The sequence below is a fragment of the Bos javanicus genome, chromosome 13, assembly GCF_032452875.1.
Source record: "Bos javanicus breed banteng chromosome 13, ARS-OSU_banteng_1.0, whole genome shotgun sequence".
In the NCBI taxonomy this organism is placed as follows: Eukaryota; Metazoa; Chordata; class Mammalia; order Artiodactyla; family Bovidae; genus Bos; species Bos javanicus.
The window spans coordinates 79,362,616-79,383,554 of NC_083880.1; the positions used below are offsets into that span (position 1 = coordinate 79,362,616).

The window sequence follows — 20,939 nt, forward strand, 5'->3', positions numbered from 1 at the left end:
CTGAGCCAGAAGGGAAGCCCCCAATAAAACATACTCAAAGCAATCAAAGACTGTGGGTATAAATAAAATATGAATCATGAATGTTTGCCTTTTTTAACAGAGATCATTTTTTAAAGTTCTAACATGTCTGGAATAGGCAACAGTACAGAATAATAAATAACGCATGGATTTGTGGCGGTTTTTTTGCTGAAATTGAGATAGTTCTTTACCCAGAGAAAAAGCTCTTTACTTTTTATGTACAAGACACACACAAAATAGCATTCTCATAAAAAGCTCTCATTCTGACACCAGAATTTCATGTTTCCGCACAAATTAAAATGATCCCCGAAGGCATAAAGTACACAAGCTTTATTGGGCAACAGCAACGGGCCACGCTGGCACACAATGAAAACAGAACCGTTCAGAATCACGCAGGATCACATGTGTGTCATCACGGGATCAAGAATGTAAATCATCTGGGAGTTCCTGCTAAATTCAAGTTCTGTACCAGAGCTCCTCTCTAATCAAAAAACGCTGTCCTGGTGAGTATCTGCCGTGAGGGTTACAGATAATCTACTAATGAGGAAGTCAAGGAGCCCTAGAGGAATTCAGTCAGACCTATGACAACAGAGCAATAAATGAGCCACAATTTTTTTTTTTTTTTTGCAAATACCATGCCCCCTCCCCAGCTGCCCCCCAACAAATACAATATTCACAGACATTGCCCAGCAACACCGACAGACAGTGCCTCCAGCCACACTGTGATGGAGAAGACCAGACTCTGGGCGCAAGGTGCTGGCTGGAGAAGATCCTGCAAATCCCCGAGCGCTGCCACACTGCCCCCGTGCTTCTGGGTTGCACACAAAAGCGTAACATACACACGTTTTCCTAAGAGAGAGTGGACATAATTCATGGGACTATTTCCTAAGAAGTATATATAAACGACAAAAAAAAGTGCTTTACGTTAAAAGAAGGTGAGAGAAATCAAGTCTGCTGCCTTTGCAAAGCTCCTTGCGTATTTCTTAATGAAAAAGGAAACCATGACTGACAGGATTCTAACACGGTGAAAACCACGAACGTCTTTCAAACACTTGAGGTGACGTCATGCGCTCACACACACACACACATTCCAAACACGCAAAAAAGGTCAAAGATAAAAATGGCTGATGGGTGTTGGCCTTAAAAAGGATGGAGCAGAAGAACATATAGGTCCCATTTGCAATTTTGGCGGAGGTTTAAAATGCTGCCCCATCAACGCTCAAGGGCGTTCCATCCCCACCCTTGGAAAAACAAAACAAAAGTATGAAAGCAAAAGTCTGGGGGAGGAAAAATAGGCATGATCGTGTCAGTTCCCAGTGAGCACAAAAGCTCAAAATACATTCAAAAGTACTGTCAGCATAGTCTAAATTTTCAGCAGAAACCATACGGGGAAAAGGGTAAGCAGACGCTGGCATTTAACATCACTGCTACAGAAAAGGGTTTCGCTAGGAAAGTCAGTCTGGGATCTGGATACAATGAAGCAGGAGCAATCTCAGCTCTCGGCCTCCCAGCTCCAGGTGGCTGTAAACAGATGGTCCTGCTCCAAAGTGTAGGTGCTGCCTGGCTTGCCCTTCTTCGCTTCGGGGAAACGTCCTTTGCCCCAAGCAGCCCGAGTCAGTGTGGCCAGCCTCACCAAGCACCACTGGGAACGCACACGGGGGCATACAGGCTCTCAAAACGGGCATCAAGGCAGGCTGAGACAGGAAGTCACTCAAGCCAGAGAAGCTCGTCGGGTCATTCCCCTGGAGAAAGAGAGGAGGGAACGGAGGAGGGAAAAGACACACCACACGGAGTGCTCACCTGCCTACGCAGACCACCATCGCCAAAAAAGACAAGAAATCATCATCAATAACAAAAGAAGTATCTAGTATTGTTGCAGGGCAGGAGGAGGTGTCATTTTTTTTTGTTAAACTTTGAAGGAAAGTCTTTAAACAGCACTGTGCCTGTGTGCCGGGGAGGGGGTGGGGGTGGGGTCCTCTGGCTTCCAATCAAACTGGCTGTGGGAGACTTGGGGCCACTGAGTTCCAAGGTGAAGGGACCTCTCCAAGCTGTCAACGGCGCTTCCTAAATTCCTTCCCAGGTGGTGAACAGAATTCTTATGCTTCAGGATTATGACTCAGGAGCTTCCTGTAAAATGGGGGGTTTTGCTTCTGTCCTTGTCTTCTGCCCACAGAGAGGCTAAGCCGGGAAGCGCCCGTGTGCACTGGCTCTATAGGATTACGTCTGATGTGTGCAGGTCAGGATCCAGTACCCTCAGCTGCCTCACGGCTCCCACCCTGCGCGTCTCCAGCATTTGAGAAGTGGGTGTATGTTTTCCTAGACACTCGGCACTCCTGCAGGCGGCAGGAACAGGCTGCCTGCTGGCAGGGCAGCTCTCTGAGGTGGCCACGGTCTCCCATCTCCACTCGCACGTTGGATCCTCAGCTCTTGGTTGCCTCCACCGGGGTGTGGTCGACAGACTGAGCAAGCGGGTTTGTGCACAGCACAAAACAGCATGTGCGACCTCCGGGCACCGCTTCCTCCACTCCCCTCGACCCTTTCTCCCTCTCAGATGCCAGTAAGGAGTTCAGTCAAGTCAACTCAAGCACCTCGATCAAAGTTGGGAAGTAAAAAAAAAATCCAAAGAGACCATCTTCATTCCCCATCTCTGCTGTTAATCTAAACATTTCCTACTGAGGGTTCCAGGAGACCTTCCTGTGGAAGCCATCACCTGTCTGTGAACAAGGTCAAGGTCAGGGTTTGAGAAAGGGGAGAAGGACCTTCAGACTCCTGAGTCGACAGGGCTGACTTCCAGACAGACAGACAGGTGCGAGAACGCTGAGCACACCTTCCTCCCGTCCCACCTCTGAAACCACATAAAATCACCCAGCAAAGACGTCAGACTGGCTCAGCCTTTCTCAAAGTTTTGGAGCAAGATCTTCTTCCTAAATAACCATTCATTTAATGCAACATTTATTTCCTGTGGGGCAGAAATGGCTGGGACAGAATGGGAAAAATCTCACAAAACTGCAGAATCTTGGAAACAAAAATAGAAGTGATGTCATAGTCAATCTAGCAACGCCTGCAACTTACTGTCATTCTATAAAGTTTTAAGAGGGCAACGGAAACACATCAGCGTATCAGCGGTCCAAACGCAAGGACCTGGTGTCCCCAGCAATCCAAGGGCGGGCCTACCCGTGGAGGGGTGGCCACAACTTACACTTCTGAAGCACAAGAAGAACCAGGCCAAAGAGCTGGAGGGGACACAGTCAGAAAGAATTTATCACAAATCTAAGATCTCAAGCACGATCAGCTCTTGCAGATCCACCAACCTAACCCTTCTGGCACGCACATGTGGCTTCTGGAGGGAGACTTGAAAACCCAAGAAAGCTTTGCCGGGCCACGGCCAGCGCTCGCAAAGTCTCTTCTTCCTCTGAAACCAGAAGCCATGGCTTTATAAGAAACAGTTGCGCAAGGGCCCCACCCTGGTTGGGGAGAGGAATCTCCACTCGCGGCTGCCTTTGAGCAAGCTTCCCTTGAAATCCGGAGGCAGTACAAGCGAGCCCTGACTGCAGAGCTGCAGCCCAGGCCTTCCCCCACCCCAGGCTTCTCACTCAAAGCTGCCACCGATGACCCGCAACATGCTAAGACACGTCCCCCTTTGTCGCTGCATCCTCAGCAATCCCTCCTAACTGGAAACAGACTGCTGTGGACGTCAAGACTCCTGTCCCTGACCTTTCCACTTCGGACTCGGAGGGTCTGAGCCACATGTGCGACGTTGTCTAAAGAATTAACTGAGTCTCTTGTCACGCTGTCGGCACGACGAGGGGCCGCCCAGTGGCACGTTTCCTGCTGAAAAAGAACAAAGTCCCAGGGTGTCCTCAGATAGCCACGGGCTTTGTAATTGTTACCAGGTCCAAACGAAGCAAGATAACACTTTTGAAATTCTTTTACGAGGTGGTAGGTGACGTTAACGTGAACGCTGGGGCTGTAGACGCTGAGCTGGGGGAAGGATAACGTGCCTCTCTCACTCCCTTCTCACAGCTTTTTTGTAGTACCAGGAATCCAGAGCCGTTTCAACAAGCCAGGCTGCCTTCGAGAGGATATTTAGCATTTCAAAACTTAGATTACCGTCTGCTGAACTTTTTTAACCAAACAGCACCGTCTTTTCCCCCAAACCGACACCAGGAGCTCTATCTTTCTCTGAAACCAGTTATCTTAAGGGCAGAAAAATGTAAAAAGTGCACACACGTTGGGATGGTTTAAAACAACAACAAGAAACCCTCTACAGTTTTCAACTGGACAGAAACTTTTAGCACAGGACAACGAAATTCAAGTCGTAAGGAAGCCTGCATGGCGACGCACGGGCCAACCTCTTGGCTGGGCCACGGGGTTTCAGAGTCACGTTCAGTCCTCCGTGAACCGCCAGGGGCTCAGACAGGCCTGTGGGGGCCCTCGGGCGCCTGCCTCCTGCATGTGCCAGGCCACGGCTCCGCAGAAGCCCAGAGCCTCGGCAGTGGGCCCGCACAGTCCCCGGGCGGAGGTCAACAGGAAGCGGCTTGGACTCTGCCCGCCAGGCGTGTGCGCAGCCCGGGGTCCCCTCCTGTGCTCGGCCTAGGACGTGAGCTTCGAGTAGCTGGGAGGCGAGAACCGTCGTCGCAGGTACTTGAGGACGTAGAGGGGCAGACAGCTGACCAGGGTGATGACGGACACTTTCCACAGGAAGGACAGCGTGGCGATGAAGTACACGTCTGCGGGCAGACAGAGCACAGCGGTGGGTGGGGGTAGGAGGCGCCCGGCCATCGGCCGGACAGCTGCGCTCCCCTCCTCCCTCTGACCTGCTTCTGCGGCTTCCGGATCTTCCGTGAAATGCTACTTTCAACAACTGGGAAAGGAAAACTACGGCGTGGGGGGTGAGGGGGCGGGGCCTTCCAGGTGCTTTTGGTTTGGAATCTGACAGCTGGAGGTTTTTCTTTCTAAACCTGGCAGAAAGGGACACTCAAACACATGGTTCTGCTTCGGAGCGGCTTTTTGCCTTCATCTCGGCAATAGTCACAGAAGCTGGAGCCAGGTCTGAGGGCGGAACGAGGGGGTGGAGACCCCTGGTCAGGACGAGCATGACCTTGGGGGCAGGGGGGCTGGCGTGAGATCCCCTCCTGGCTGCAGGACAGTCGTCCCTGCGGTTAGGTGGTTTTTGCGAGAGGAGCGACAGCTAGTGAGTACCAGGAGAACTGGGGGCATCTCCCCTGCCTCTTGAGCAGAAGCTGGGGAAATGCAGTGGGCACTGAGTAAGCACCTACTAAGTGCCACCCCGAAGGCCCCCCCATGGGCTGCTTGCCCAGTCCTAGGGCAGGTCCGCGTCTAAAGCAATGACTGAAGCTCCTGGGGGCAGGCTTGTCTGGCAAGCCTCTGTGACTCCCGGAGCCAAGCACTGAAGCGCACATGTGGGTGCTCACAAAACCCGAAGGGAGGCTTTTCAAGCGAGTGTGAAACTGTTCTAAGACTTCACCTTCCGACGGAATGCTGCCTTATCAAAATCTTAAGGAGCAGTTTGCTGATAAACAAGAGGCGGGATGGAAGATGCCTTTGCGATAAGGCAGAGCTTCTCGAGCCAAGAGCAGTGTTAAGTCCTGCTGACTGTCACTTACTCTGCAGCAAGCCTGACTTGGCGCACCAGCTCCACGGAGCCCAGCACAGTGACCAGCTCCCTGGAGAAAGCCCAACAGGTCCTCACATTAAACAAATCCCCTTCTAAGCCAGCGGGCACGGGGCGTGGTTTAAAGACCACACTCAGCACTGAGATCACGCCCACCGGCCTCAGTTCCAGGAGGCCGACTGTCAACGGTCCCTTGCCCCACGGGATGCCAGTGAGACAAGGAGGGCTGCTGAGTGCAAAGGCCTGCTGCACACAGGGCCCAGGCCACGCGGGGCCGCCTCTCTTCCCAAGTTGAGACCCGTCCACCCGATGGGCAGGCTGTGTGTGTCTGCGTCGGGGGTGGGCAGGGCCCTTACCGATGAACTCGTGGAGGAACACCAGGGAGGCGACGTAGCAGGCCAGGCTGAGCAGCTCGGCCACCGTCATCAGCCAGTGCCACGTCTGGATGGTCAGGGCCACCATGAGCAGCTCCGTGAGGATGAGCGACGTGAAGGAGATGGCCACGATGTGCACGAACTCCGATTCGAACAGCAGCAGCGCCCCGTACATGATGGTGCTCCCTGCGGGGGGTCCGTGTGTGAGGGGGTCTGCGTGGGGGGTCCGCGTGGGGAGGGGCTCCACGTGGGGCGCAGGTCCGTGTGGGAGGGGGTCCGCGTGGGAGGGGGTCCATGTGGGGGGGGGTCTGCGTGGGGGTCCCGCGTGGGGCGAGGGTCCACGTGGGGGAGGGGGTCCACGTGTGGGAGGGGGTCCGTGTGGGGAGGTTCCGCATGGGGAGGGGTTCCGCGTGGGGGAGGGGGTCCACGTGCGGAGGGGGTCTGCCTGAAGGGTCCGCATGGGGAGGGGGTCCGCGTGGGAGGGGCTCATGCCAACCCCGCAGCCCCCCTGCTCACCCAGCCTGACCCCTCTCCTCTGCATTTAGACATGAAGGGTACCGTCTGGTCAAGGACGGTAATGAGAGGCCTTCACGGAGTTTGAGAGACAGGCAGCAGATCCTAGGTTTCCTATGTTCCTTTGTTTTTCCTTTTAAATTTTTTGGCCACGCTGCGCAGCGTGTGGCATCTTAGTTGCCCAACCAGGGATCACACTCACACCCCTGGAAGCATGAGTTTTAACCGCTGGACAGCCAGGGAAGTCCCTAGTTCTGCTACACTGCTTCTGACTTACATGCAAGTGAGCGTTGATCCCCGGGAGGGAGAGGAAAAGATAGATAGAAAAGACAGGCAAAGAGGCAGAAGAAGGTGGTAACTATCTGGATTGGGTGCAACAAGAGACAGAGGTTTTTGTACTTTATTTGAAATGACAGACGTGGCCAGCCACTAAAGAACAAATACTGTGGGATCCACTGACACCAGGGCTGACGTAGTCATGTTCATAGAGACACAGAGGGGAAGAGTGATTACCAAGGAGCTGCGGGGAGGAGGGAAAGGCGTGTTTGCTGCTGGACAGATCACACAGTTTCTGTTCTCTAAGCTGAGAAGGTTCTGGAGACTGGTTTCACAGCAACGGGAATATACTGAACACTGCTGAACTGGGCACCTCAAAAGAGTTATGACGGTGAATGGTACATTTCGGCTCTTCTACCTCCCACCCACCCCAAACATGCACCAAAGAAACAGGCAGCTGAGAGACACTCGAAAAATGCTGCACCCGTGCTGAGAAGAGAAAGCAAAGTGGGGGAGAGTCTAGAGAAGCACCTTTTCATCCAGAATTGCAGGAACTGAACAGACAATGTCTCATGTGGATCAAACACACTAGCTATGTGAGGCCACTGCTTAAGAGCAGGGCCAGGAGACTGTGAAGCCCTGGTGATAGCTCAGGTGAGTCTATCACAACAGAGCTGGGGGTAGCAGGGGTGCAGGAAAGGGCCACTGCCTGGTACTAGGAGCTTTCACATTGGCTTTGCTTTCTTCAACCAGATACACACATGTCACTTTGCTACACCTATCAAAAAGACCCCTTCAGACTGTTCTAATGACAGGGTAGCCTCTCACCAACAAATGCAATGGTTGCTAAACTTTTTACCTGCACATCACCTCATCAGTAAAAATCACTAAGCATGAATCCCTAACGGACAACATGTATTTGTGAACTATCCATGTGTACCTGTGCAGAAAGACATAGAAAGCAGGCCCACTGTACAAATACATCAGATACATTACAAAACACACCAATAAACAGAAATTCTAAACAAAGTGAGAAAAAAGTATGTACAAAGAGGGCTTGATATTTCCTTTCCATATTCCGGTAAATCATCTCACAAAGCCTCTAGTCTGAGGGACCCTCTCTGGAGCCTGCGGAAGTAAATACGTTGTTAAAAAACTAAGGCTGGACCTCAGAAAACCTATCAGGACATCCCAGAAAGCAAGCATTTTTTGTTACAGTGACTCCAACACCCCGGCAAGCTTTGATTGGTATTGGTTACGTTTTTCTCTGGGCTCCCCTGGGGGTTCAAGCGTAAAGAATCTGCGTGCAATGCAGGAGACCCAGGTTCGATCTCTGGGTGGGGAAGATCCCCAGGAGAAGGGAATGGCAACTCACTCCAGTGTTCTTGCCTGGAAAATCCCATGGACAGAGGAGCCTGGCAGGCTACAGTCCATGGGGTCACAAAGCGTGGGACACGACTGAGCGACTAGCTCTTTCTCTGATTTTGTCTCAGTTCAGCTGGCAGCACCACCTCACACGTGTGACTCTGGGCCCCATGACCACGTCCTCAGGACTTGCAGAGGGGGCTTCCGGGGGCCCAATGCCATGCTCCTGACTGCTGTCTCAAGATTCTAGCTCTTTCTCTTCATGTTCTACAGACACAGCACAGGAAATTTGACCCTCAGGCCAAGGCCAGAGCACAAGACAGCCGATGGTTTCGCCCATCCTTACCTTGATAGATGCTGATCAAAACCCATATCAAGAACGTCTTGTAAGACAGTGGCCGTCCCTGAACAAGAGAGGAAGAGACAGGGTGGGTCAGTGGGCGGGGCTCAGCCAGGGCGCCAGCTGCCTTCAGATGCCCCTCTGCCAGCCAGACAAGACAATCTGCCTGTTTTCATGGGAACAGTGGCTCACACACATCGAAATGCATTAGAGAAATGACTTTTTTTTTTTAAAGATAAGTGATTTTAGATGAAATAAAGCTGCTCCTTATTAAAAATTCCTTGAGGACAAAAATATGCAATTACACACACACACAGGTTTTTCTGGACGGTACCTAAGAGCATTTCCAGGGGCACACGGAGCAGCTGCAGAACAGAACTGTCAGGGGCTTGTAAAAAGGTACGAGGGGCTTGTTTTCTATTGACCTATCTGTGTTACGGTTTAACAGTCTTTGTGTGTGCATACGACAGTTTAAGGAAAACATAAGCCCCCACGCCTTCCTCTCAAAAGAAAGCCATCAGTCCAAGTGTATTCGCATCAGACGTGGAGTGTCCGTGAGAAATACGTTAAAAGCAGCAGAAAGGTGAGGTCTTTGAACCATTTGAGTCGCGTCTATACTGTACGTTCTGCTGACAGGGTGAGAAAAGGTCTAAGAAACGTATCATAAAAATAAAGACGTGACCACAGCCGTAGAATAGCTTTGTGGGTTAAGTCAGAAAACATTTGCCTGTATAAGGCAGACATGCTGCATTAAATACACGTTAATTTGTAATTTAAATAAAGCAGCAGGGAGGGTGGGAAGGAAGCAAGCAGGAGGGGAGGAGGGCGCGGGCTGGAGGGGGAGGCCGGCGGGCGCCGGGGAACCTTGAGCAGGTCTTTGTAGAGCTCGGGGTACAGCATGGCCACTTCCGACTTGACGTCTTTGTCCAGAACCAGAGAAAACACAGGGAACATGGTGTAGATGGTGGAGTACCTGCGAGAAAGAAGGTCCCCTCAGCGAAGAGCCAGCCAGTGGACGCCAGCCAGGTGCCCCCCGCCTCTGGAGACCAGCTCCACCGCTCCATTGAACAACCGTGCACGGAGCGCCTGGAGCACGCCGGGGCCGGTGTGAAGCCCTGGAGATGCGAGATGCAAAGCAGACAAAATCGCCTGCCTTCAGAGCGCTCCCGTGCTGGGAGTCAACAAACAAACTCCGTAAACCGTGCTGCGCGTTGGAGGTAAGGTGCTGAGGAAGGAAACACGAGGGGGAAGAGGGAACAAGACACGGGGTGAGATGGTGTGACTGCAGAGAAGGTGGGCGGGAGGTGAGACGGTTGAGGAAATGCCCACAAGAGGACAGGGGGTGGCCGTGTCGGTGTCCAGGGAGGAGCCTCCCAGGCGGACACAGCAGCAAAGGGCAGAGGCCCTGAGGTGGAAGTGTGTCTGTCCTGTGCAAAGAGCAACGAGGCGGCCCACGTGGCCAGAGCCGCGCAGGTCGGGGGAAGCGAGCAGATGAAACCCGAGGGAAGGGGGACCAGGTCCCGGGGAGGCACGTGGAGCCTGAAGGCCTGGCTCTGATCTGGCAGGTTCCGCCCCGGTTCCAGGGCCTGACAAAGGGCAGGCCGTTTTCCCCAGTTAGAAGCAGGCAGAACCCCAGTGCCGGCTCTCAGGCTGAACGTCAGAAGACGCACTTTGTAAGACGGCCCTGGGACCAGCCGGCCCCTCTGTGCCTCTCGCCTTGGTAACCAGCCGCCCTACCAGCATCTACCTGGGGCGGGTGGAAACCAGACTCCACCTCCCTGGGTAACTCAGAGACCAGCACATCCTCTGAAAAGGTCAAAAGGAACGCCACAAATTCCAGGTCAGGAACAGGGGTGGATGTGACGGCAGCAAACGTCCAAGGGACAGCGTAGGTCACGGCACAAGCTCTCCCAAGGACATGTGCCCCCGGGAGCCAGGCTCTGGCTGCCTCAGAGACTCACCAGCAGGCGCTCGCTGCAGGCAGCCATGGCTACGAGGGTCCTTCCCAGAGCCCCTCTCTCTGCTTTTCCTAAGACCCCTCAGGGACTTCAGTTTTGCCTGGCTGCCAATTATCTGATACCCTCAGGCTCTCGCAGGCAAGCACTGTTCAGTCATCAGGTACAGAAGAAGCATACACAGATTGGACTCCACCTCTGCAGTCTGGTTACGAGCTCTCAGTGCAAAATTGTATCCACTCAAGAAGGCTCTAAACCAGACTGCCAGACCAGCCTTGACTTGGGGATCCAGGCGTCTTTAACACAACGCGTCTTCCTTCTTCTGTGGTGTTTTAGGGGTGGCTCATTAAAAATTAATACTGTGCCTGGACTTTCTTACCCGATGATGAGGAATCCTTGATAGAGGGGGACAGAGGCGAAGTAAAACACGGAGGAAAACACAGCCTGTGCCAAGGAGAAAAAAGGACGTTACCAAAAACTGTAAGCAAAGCCCGTGTGTATCAAAAATGGCATCAACACTCATAGAGCGCTTATTTCACGCCTGCCTGCTGCAGTGCTTTAAGCTATCAGCTCATTTAATTCCTACAGCAGCCCTACAAAGGAGGTGCTATTATCATCGCACCCATTCTACAGATGAGGGAAGTGAGGCACAGGGAGCTTAAGTGACTTGCCCAAGACAGCACAGCTCACAAGGGACAGAGCAGGAGTCACAGCAGAGGGTTTAGCTCCAGGGTCCACTCTTAGCTCCTCTGTAAACATTTAACTTGCACAAAAGCCGGACCTGGGAATACCTTGTATCTGATCTCGGTGAGTCTCCACAACAACCCATGAGATCATGCCCTAATACCGCCTACATCATAGAAGAGGAAAGTGAGCAGATAAATGGCCCTGCAGGATTCAAGCCCTGTGCTGTCCCCAGAACCCTCACACCCAATGGCTCAAAACCACCGCCTCTCTAGGTGTACAACCGATAAACAAGCTGGCATGTGTATGGAAACAGACACAGAAAAATATCCTCCACCCTAAGGATATGTACCAGTTACCCTGGAGGGTGGGATCACAGAGGCTTCCCTTCTCATATTACACGTTCTACTTTTCTTGGAAATTTTTACAAAGAGCCCATAACCTACTACTTTTGCAATCAGACAAAAGCAATAAAGATATTTACCAACCCCTGCTGTAATGTCTGCTTCCTGATTTGGAAAATATTAGCAATGAAAAATTGGCTGGGGAGATAAAACCAGGCTTGACGCTCTGTTACTTCCTTCTCTGAACATCTACCGACCCCAACAGAAGCAAAGTGACCGCCTAAGCTAATTAGTACAAAACCTACCGGAGGCCAGGGACAGCTGTTGCCTGAAGGATTTTAAAAACTGAACATGGAAGAAAATCACTGTGGACAGTGACTGCAGCCATGAAATTAAAAGACGCTTGCGCCTTGGAAGAAAAGCTATGACCAATCTAGACAGCATATTAAAAAGCAGAGACATCACTTTGCCAACAAAGGTCTGTCTAATCAAAGCTTTGGTTTTTCCAATGGTCATGTACAGATGTGAGAATTGGACTATCAAGAAGGCTGAGCACCAAAGAATTGATGCTTTTGAATTGTGGTGCTGAACAAGACTCTTGAGAGACCCTTGGACAGCAAGGAGATCCAACCAGTCCATGCTAAAGGAGATCAGCCCTGAATATTCACTGGAAGAACTGGCGCTGACATTGAAGCTCCAGTACTCTGGCCACCTGATGCAAAGAGATGACTCACTGGAGAAGACCCTGATGCCGGGAAAGACTGAGGGCAGGAGCCAGTACTCTGGCCACCTGATGCGAAGAGAAGACTCACTGGAGAAGACCCTGATGCCGGGAAAGACTGAGGGCAGGAAGAGAAGGGGAGGACAGAGGATGAGATGGCTGGATGTCATCACCGACTCGATGGACATGAGTTTGCGCAAGCTCCAGGAGATAGTGAAGGATAAGGAAGCCTGGCGTGCTACAGTCCATGGGGTTGCAAAGAGTCAGACACAACTGAGTGGCTGAACAACAAATGGAAGAAAACGCTGGGCCAGCCTAGTGGCTAGAAAGAGCGTGGAACCAGAGACCTCTCCCCTCATCACCTGTCATGGGCCTTGGCTTGGTACAGAGCTCAGGACGCAGGTGGCACCGAGGGCCATGGTCACGGGCAGCCTGGCTCTGCCCTGGTTGTGACTTCGGAAATCAAAGATGAAAGCCTCCTTTCAGATGATTTCTCACACAGACTGCTGCCCAGGAAGGAGGGCTAGAAGAAGGTCAAGAATCCTGGTGTTCAGTTTTGCACATCAGTCAGGAACCTCTTTCTCTAAATGGGCCAGACTGAACACGCCGCCTTCGCCCTGGAAACAGCACTGTGGAAAATAAACACACTGTATCTTCATCCATCTCGGAGGCCACTGTCAAGGTGCAATTCTAAGGGGACTCTCTCAGCCAGTTACTTTTGGCACAGTGGACAGGGTTAAGGGGTTTTTTACTGGGGATGAAGGGATGGTTTGTTTGTTTTTCCCTCGATAGCACAAAGAACAATTCCTCACGCTAGAATTGTTTTTCTCTGAATCCATGTTTATGGTAACACACGGGCATTACAGAAGTAAATTCATCCAGGCCAGCTTGTGTGTGTTTGCCCGGGAATGAGCTGATTAATCTCCCAGTGATTAAAACCATGACATTACCCAGTCCAACTGATGAGCTTACATAACATAAGAGCACAGATGTGGTCTGATGAACCACAGCAGCTGTTAGCCTTTTGATTGTGTTGATGAAAATGACTTTAAAGCTCCTTCAGTCATAAGTGCAATAGATATTGAAAATAGAACCGCCCCCAGCCCAGCCCGCAGATGCACAGATGAGCCAGTAGAGGGGAGTCCTGAAGGCGGGGTGTCCTACACATACGTTTAAACAGCTTCCCACAAATTAAAACAACACCGTAACCTAAAATAGTCAAATTCAGAGAGTCAGAAAGCGCACTGGCAGATTCCAGGGGCTGGGAGGAGGAACGGGGAGCTGGTGCTTAACGGGCAGAGTTTCAGTTTAGGAAAGTGAGAAATTCAGGAGATGGACGATGATGAGAATCGCACAGCTGTGTGAACGCTGTACTCAGTGCCGCTGAAGCACGCGGTTACATGCGGTTTAAACGATGTTTTACGTGGCTTTTACCACAATAAAAAAGTAAAAGGATAAAACCCCACCTTAGCTTTACACATTAGCCTGTTCTGCTTTTATTTGTGATTAAGGACGCCTTCAGCACTTGATGCCTTAATAAAACTCTCTGCTTCTCAAGTAGCCTCTCTGCGGGGCCAGGGCCAAGATCCTTGAACAGAGCGATGCCCCCTTGACAGGTGGAAAGACCGAAGCCCAGAGTGGTAACGTGACTTGCTCAAGGTCTCAGAGACACCTGGGGATACGGGTTCCAAGATGTACCATTCCTAAGTTCTCACCACTTAACTGGGGCTCTTTTTCACCTAAATGCCCGAGGAAGAAAATCAGCCAACAGATGTTCAACACCCAGAATGTTTTCTTTCCCCGATTTGGGCCCCCTCCCTACCACGACTTCACTGCCACGGCCCGACGACAGACTATGAAGGAGCTGGGGGGGACAGAAAGCAGGAAGATACCTTATACATTCTAGAATCCTTTGTGAAAAGCAAGATTTTACTCCCTGGGTCTGACCCCTGGGTCAGGAAGATCCCCTGGAGGAAGAAATGGCAACCCAGTACAGTGTTCTACCCTGGAGAATTCCACAGACAGAAGAGCCTGATGGGCTACAGTCCATGGGGTCACAAAGAGTCGGAGACGACTGAGCGATGAACACTTTCAACTCCCCGAGAGGACGGACGACTGCCAGGAGCACGCTGGACTCCCAGCCGGGCTGCGCTGGAGACAGAGCTGAGGTGCCCTGGGCTGCCCCACTCTCACCACCAAGCGCCCCCTTAGGTGAAGGCAACACGCACCCCCCAGAATGGAGGGCAGAGGGGAGACCTGGACTCACAGGGCAGGCACCAGGGGCCCCTGCCGGGGTGGGCTAAATCCCTGAGGAATACTGTGCCGATTCCGCGCTCTCACTGAGCCTCAGCCTCCCCATCTGAAGGATGGGCACAGACTACAGTGAAGAAAGCACGTGCCCCCGCGCTCTGGACACTCAGCCCCAGGGCACAGGACGCTCTCAAAAAAGCACACTGTTGTCTACGGCTGCTGTCTGTCGGTCCTCGGTTCCGCATGCGGAAGACTCCGAGCTGGAGTGCTCACTTGGCGTTTACCTCTGCGTCCTTCTCTCTGGCAGACTAAGGGGGACAACGCACCCCGATACACGGACCCAAGTCACCTATACCACCGTCCATCTCGTGCCCCGGCCAGGCCCCACGCTGACGCGCTGCAGAGCAAGCACAGCCTTGGCCCCCACACAGGAGGGCTCCAGGCAGGCGCTCCGAGCTCCTTCGGAGTTGCGGGGGGAGCGGTGCAGAGAGGAGGGCTGGAACTGGCCCGGCGGGGTCACTTCCAAAGCTGCTTCTCAGGCACTCTCCGCAGCAGCCCCCCACGTGCCCGCGCCCACCTGCATGGCGCTGATGCAGAGGCTCCTGTGGATGACGAACTGGCTGAGGGCGGCCGAGCGCTTGTAGCTGTTGCGGCCGTGCACCATGAGCAGGCGGCCGAGGTGCCGGAACTGAGTGATGGAGAAGTCGGCGGCCAGCGAAGCCTGCTTGCCCTCCTGGGACCGGACGTCGGAATCGGGCGCCATCAGGGACACGGGAGGTCAAGGCAAACACATGTTTTTTTTTTTAATTGAAAAAGCAAGACCTTGGTAAGGAGATCTTTGAAGAACTTCAATAAAGAAATTCTTTGGTTTCCAGCTATACACAGTTGGTGGTCTGAGTCTAAATCTGATTTTAAAAGAGGAATTTATTTAAATAAAAAACATCCCAAAGCACAGATAGTCATAATTAGGAGGTCAAACGGATCTAGTATTAAGCCTTGGGGGTTAGGCCCAACCCATAATGGGAGTCAGGAGCAAAGAATCATTCCAAGACAGGCAGTGAGCACTCAGCTCCCTTAAGAGTTAACGTATGGGGCGGGGGGGCAGCCGATGCTCCCGATGGTACTAAATCGAACATTCCCAAACACAGCTTTGCACATTCACAGAACTGGAAATAATTTAGAGTGCAGCCATATTATGGGATTCTTTAAAGGCACGTGACAGATGCTATCAACGGGACAGACGGACATCACAGCCTCCTGGTGGTGAACAGGAAGGCACAAACTCCTCTTATGCGCCCTTTACACCAAAAACACAGAACCATAAGCAAACCCTCCCGGCCCACAGACGTCATGGGATTGTGCTCCAACTGCCTGAACGCTTCAGAAATCAACGTCCTGAAATACACCGCCTCGCCCACAAAACAGGCGGAGAGACGCGTCCTCCACTAGCGGAGAGTACAGACGCGAAGCACGCAAGTAAACGCAGGCTGTGAGCCTCCACCGCTTCTGGAGATTTCCTTTCTAAACATTTTGGGGACCCTTGGAGAAATGAGACCATGAATATTATATACTATCACTATACATCAATGTTACACTTGTGGCGATGCTATTTTGCGTATGTAGAAAAATGCCCTCTTTCTTAAGAGATCCACCCTGAAGCATTGAGGGGTAACATATCTGCAACTTACTTTCAGCTGATTGAGAGAGAGAGGGAAGGAGAAGGAGCATGTGACAAATGCGAATAACTGGTAAATCAAAGCAAAGAGTAAACAGGTGCTCATTTGACTTTTCTGATGGAGTTACATTTTTCAAAATAGAAAGTTCGAGGAAATATACAAAATGATGGATCTACATGTACTGATGCATAAAGAAATCTAAGCTACAGCAGATTTAGGCAAGTTTCATTTTAAACAAACAGAGTACAATGTTTTAAATGTTAAATTGCACATGAGAATAACACATATGTGCGTGAGGTGTACATATATAGCTTGTTGTTGTTTGGTCGCTAAGTTGTGTCTGACTCTGTGATTCCGTGGACTGTGGCCCACCTGGCTCCTCTGTCCATGGGATTTCCCAGGCAAGAACACTGGAGTGGGTTGCCATTTCCTCCTCCAGAGGCTCTTCCTGACCCAGGGATCGAACCTGCATCTCCTGCTTGGCAGGCAGATTCTTTACCACTGAGCCACCTGGGAATCCCATGTATATATGTGTGTGTACATGTAAATTATATACATCCCCATTACAAGTAGTATACACATAGACAAAAATTCTAGGAGAATAATCACTTACTAGTTTGATGCAGCTGTCTAAAAGAAAAACTGTTCTTTACCCACTTCTACATTGTTGTGGTTTTTTTTACTGTGAGCACTTGTCACTTTTATTCTCCAGAAAACAAAGGAAGCAGACTGTAACTTTTAACAGAAGAGAAAATGTTCCCGTACTATACGGCATCGTGTAAAGAATTCCATCTGTTAACCTCAACTGTGCTTTTTACAACCTGCATTAAAGGAATCACACAGATTTCAGACCTAGCGTCCTCTTCAAGGATCATTTAGCTCTGCAACTTCAAGCAGCTGTTAACTGGATGAGAACCAGAAAACCAGGGAAAAAGGTGGAAAGGAAAAAAAAACATTTTTGGAAAATCCAGATGCATGAATGTATGGGACAAAATGCAGAGAGAGCATCTCTGGCCCTCATTCAAGGCCTCCGCACTCTCACTCCACACACAGAGCTAACAAATGTGGGCTCAACCTTCTGGCCTATGGTCATCTCAAGCCACAAAGGACAGGGCAGGGCAAACGATCAGTGGAAGGCACACAGCTGACAGGGAAGGAAAAAGAAAAACGACTGTAACACACAACCTTTAAAAATTCGCAGCTGCCACAGCATTTTAGGGAGGAGCAAACCATGCCCGTTCTTCCATAACCCCTGAGAGAGGACCCCCAGTGCAAAAGTAAGGCTTTTACTGACAACACTACCAGGGAAGCATTCGCTGCTCCCTAAGAATGTAGCAAGACACTAACAAAGATTAGGTCCGGGCAAGCAAAGACAGCATTTGTCTGTAAGATACCGGCACACGGATCTCTGACTTCCAGGTAGTAACACTAGGTAATTACCAGACCTGGTTCCTTATGCTCTGTAATTCTAATAGAGAATTTCCAGAAGCACCGAAGCTGCATCTCGGAGGGAAAGAGAAACCCCAGCCGGTGGAGCAGAGCGGCTCCCCTCTGACATCCTCACGACCACCACCTAATGCCCTAACGCTGACCCCGGGGCAGAAATCAGCGCACTCGCCCCATCCGTGCTCACCTTTCCCTCCACGCCCACGCCGCAGTCTGACTCCTGGATCATGCTGACGTCATTGCCGCCATCGCCTGCGGGGCGCACAGACCAGACAGGAAGGTCAGCAAGGAGGGAGAGGCGAGAAACACGACCGCGCCTTTCACGGTCACTTTACAGACTCGTCCACTGCTGCCTCCCGTCGCAGGCTAAGTTTCTGTCCTGTTCTGTCCACTCAGTCTCTCCAACAGCCTGCGGCATCAGCTTCTTTTACCGGCAGAGGAGCTGAGTCAGAGGGACCGGGCGACCGGCCGAGGGGCCTGGCTGGCTGACTGAGCAAGGGGGCTATGTCCACGCCGCGTGGGGGTCTACAGCCCCTCGGGGCCTGCCTCCAAGGGGTGGGGGTCCCATCAGCAGCAGCGATGACAGATGCTACCCGGCTTACTGCGACTGAAGCACGTGCCTCGTAAAGGCTACCGCCCTTCTGAATCCGCCTAGGCACCTCTTGAGGGAGCCGCGGGTCCTCTCTCATTCTACCAATGAGCAGACGGGCTCCCGATGGGCAAACTAAGACCCCCGTGGATCCCCAGCTAGGGAAAACCTGCAGACTGGACCCAGACCCCTCTCCGTAGCGTGGTCTTCTTCACCTCCGGGGCTTTGCTGTGCTGGTGTCAATAGTGAACAAGGCACCAACCGAGGAGGAAGGCCCGGAACGCCCTCAGCGTCCTTCTGGACGCTTTCTCAGAGCAAAGTACTCGAAAATAATGACAGAAACAGGGTCAGAGGGGGGAAGGGGTATCAATGCCATGGCCTGGGTCAAGGGGCCTGGGAACCTGAAGCGTGTGGCAGTGGGGGCCCGCCCCCGCAGGCCAGGCGCAGCCGCGGGCCGTCCCCCAAAGGTCACCAGGCGTCCCCTGGAGGGGCACGCGCAGCCGTGGGGCCCACCCCCCGAAGGTCACCAGGCGTCCCCTGGAGGGGCACGCACAGCGTGGGGCCCATCCCCCGAAGGTCATGCGCAGTCGCGGCCAGTCCCCCGCAGGTCACGCGCAGCCGTGGGCCATCCCCCGAAGGTCACCAGGCGTCCCCTGGAGGGGCACGCGCAGCCTCGGGCCCGTCCCCCGCAGGTGAGCGGGCGCGGCCGCGGGCCTACCTACTGCGCAGGTCAGCCTCCCGGTGCGCTCCTGGAGCAGACGCACGATGCGCGCCTTCTGCGTGGGCGCGCAGCGGCAGCAGACCACGGCCGGGCACTGGCAGGCCAGCTCCATGAACTCGTACTCGTAGTACTTGAGGCACACCTGGCGGCAGCGGGGGAGAGGGGCTGGTCGGCCACGGCCCCCCCTCCGCCCCCACGGCAGCTCCCGGCGGGCCCCGCGCCCACCTCCAGGGAGTCTCCGGAGATGACCAGCGCGCAGTCGTGCTTCCTGCGGAAGGCGTTCAGCTCCAGGTGCGCCTCGCCGCGGTTGGTCACCTGGAAGGGAAGACAGTGAAGGAGGCCTTGCGCTCTGAGCCGCTGGGAACAAGTGGCGACTTCCTGGGGCCCCCGGCCTGGAACCCCACCCTCCCCTGCCACCGACCCCCGAGCCAGAGCAGACCGTTTGCTGTGGCTGTGGGCATCAGGGGGGTCTGCACACCAACCGTCCCCTCGCCTTTCCCCCAGGAAGGCTGGGACCCACATAATCCAGGGAAGAGCAAAAGGCCCGTGTCCTTTCGTTCTGCGCCGGGCACTGCTCTAAGTACTCTTTCTGCACTTTCACCCCCTCTTTCTCACAAGGGCTCTTCCAGGCTCTACTGTATGTGCAAGGAAACGCACGCAGGCCGGATGTGTTAGCCTGGCTAGAGGAGCACAGCCTGTCCATTTCAGAGCAGGCCTCAGAAGCCAGGCACCTAGCCGGGCGGCTGGCTTTTCCACAAAGAATCAGCTGTGAAGTATGATGCGCTCTGTGGGCCACACAGTCTGCCACAACTACCCCACTCCGCCCCTACACTGCCAAAGCAGCACAGACAATCCGGAACAGATGGGCAGATCTTGCATTTAAATAAAACTTTATTTAAAAAAAATACGTGACCAGCACACAGCCATAGTCCACCAGAATCCTAGAGCATGCCGTGTGTTCTCATTATGTCCAACAGTTACGTTCTGTGAAGTCGCTGTGAACACTCAGTGATGACTGAACCACCGCTGCTGGGGGAGATACAGGGCTAGGCTCCTGTGAGCCTCTGGTCACAATATTTTTGTCCATCGGTCATTACATAACCTTGATTTCTATGTGTCTCTGTTTAAAGACATCTTTGGAAATACATACTGCTGAAATAAGTCAGAGAAAGACAAATGCTGCATGTTGTCACTTATGTGTAGAATCTGAAAAATAAAACTAATGAATATAAAGAGACAGATACAGAGAACACACTAACTGTGAATAGTGAAGAGAGGGAAGAGGTGGGGCAAGGCAGGGGTAAAGGATTAAAAGACACAAACAACTGTGTATAACATAAATAAGCTACAAGACTCTATTGTGTAACACTGGGAATCCAGCCAATATTTTATAATTATAAATGCAGTGCGTGCTAAGGTGCTTCAGTCATGTCGGACCCTTTGCGACCCCATGGGTTTTAGCCTGCCAGGCTCCTCTGTCCATGGGATTCTCCAGGCAAGAATACTGGAGTGGGGTGCCATTTCCTTCTGCATATACCATTTAAAAAACTATAAACCAAAATGTTGCACATGTGAAACATATAACATTGTACATCAACTGTACCTCAAAAAAATTTTTTTAGTAATATACATAGGTATAGTTGACTCATTAACACTAGACTCATGGCCAACAGGACTGTAACTCACACCTGAAGGAAGCTGATCTCTGGGAGGTGCGTCACGGCCTTCTTGCACTCAGGGACATGGTCAGTACTCAGCTCTGTGCTGGGGACCATTTTAAACCGTGAGATTGCTAACAAAAAAACCCACAAAAATGCCAAAAAACCAGGTGGCACTGAATAGACTGAAAGGCCCCCTGCGTCCAGCCGAGGGCTGAGACAAGACGGCAGCGCGTCGCCTGACTCCACCTCAGCTGGGAACCCGCTCGGCAGGCGACGCCACTCTGCACATGTCCGTATACGACTCTGAAGGCAGCTCGAGTATTAATTTTGGGGGTACAAATAAATTTTAATGAGTGGGCAGATTTGCAAAT

At 52.3% G+C, this 20,939-nt stretch overlaps 1 protein-coding gene across 2 annotated transcripts in view; it reads right to left on the bottom strand.

Moving 5' to 3' along the window:
* Positions 1-333: 333 nt before the first annotated feature.
* ATP9A (ATPase phospholipid transporting 9A (putative)) overlaps positions 334-20,939 on the bottom strand; it is a 127,052-nt gene continuing 106,446 nt past the window's right edge. For both annotated transcript variants that reach the window (XM_061437975.1, XM_061437976.1), the window contains exons 20-28: positions 19,133-19,222; positions 18,905-19,049; positions 17,785-17,849; positions 15,053-15,208; positions 10,856-10,920; positions 9,386-9,494; positions 8,528-8,585; positions 6,010-6,213; positions 334-4,748 (exon numbers count right to left, since the gene is read on the bottom strand). In XM_061437975.1, the coding sequence (XP_061293959.1) occupies positions 4,612-4,748; positions 6,010-6,213; positions 8,528-8,585; positions 9,386-9,494; positions 10,856-10,920; positions 15,053-15,208; positions 17,785-17,849; positions 18,905-19,049; positions 19,133-19,222 (1,029 nt within the window). In that variant the 3' untranslated portion in view covers positions 334-4,611. The remainder of the gene's footprint in view (positions 4,749-6,009; positions 6,214-8,527; positions 8,586-9,385; positions 9,495-10,855; positions 10,921-15,052; positions 15,209-17,784; positions 17,850-18,904; positions 19,050-19,132; positions 19,223-20,939) is intronic.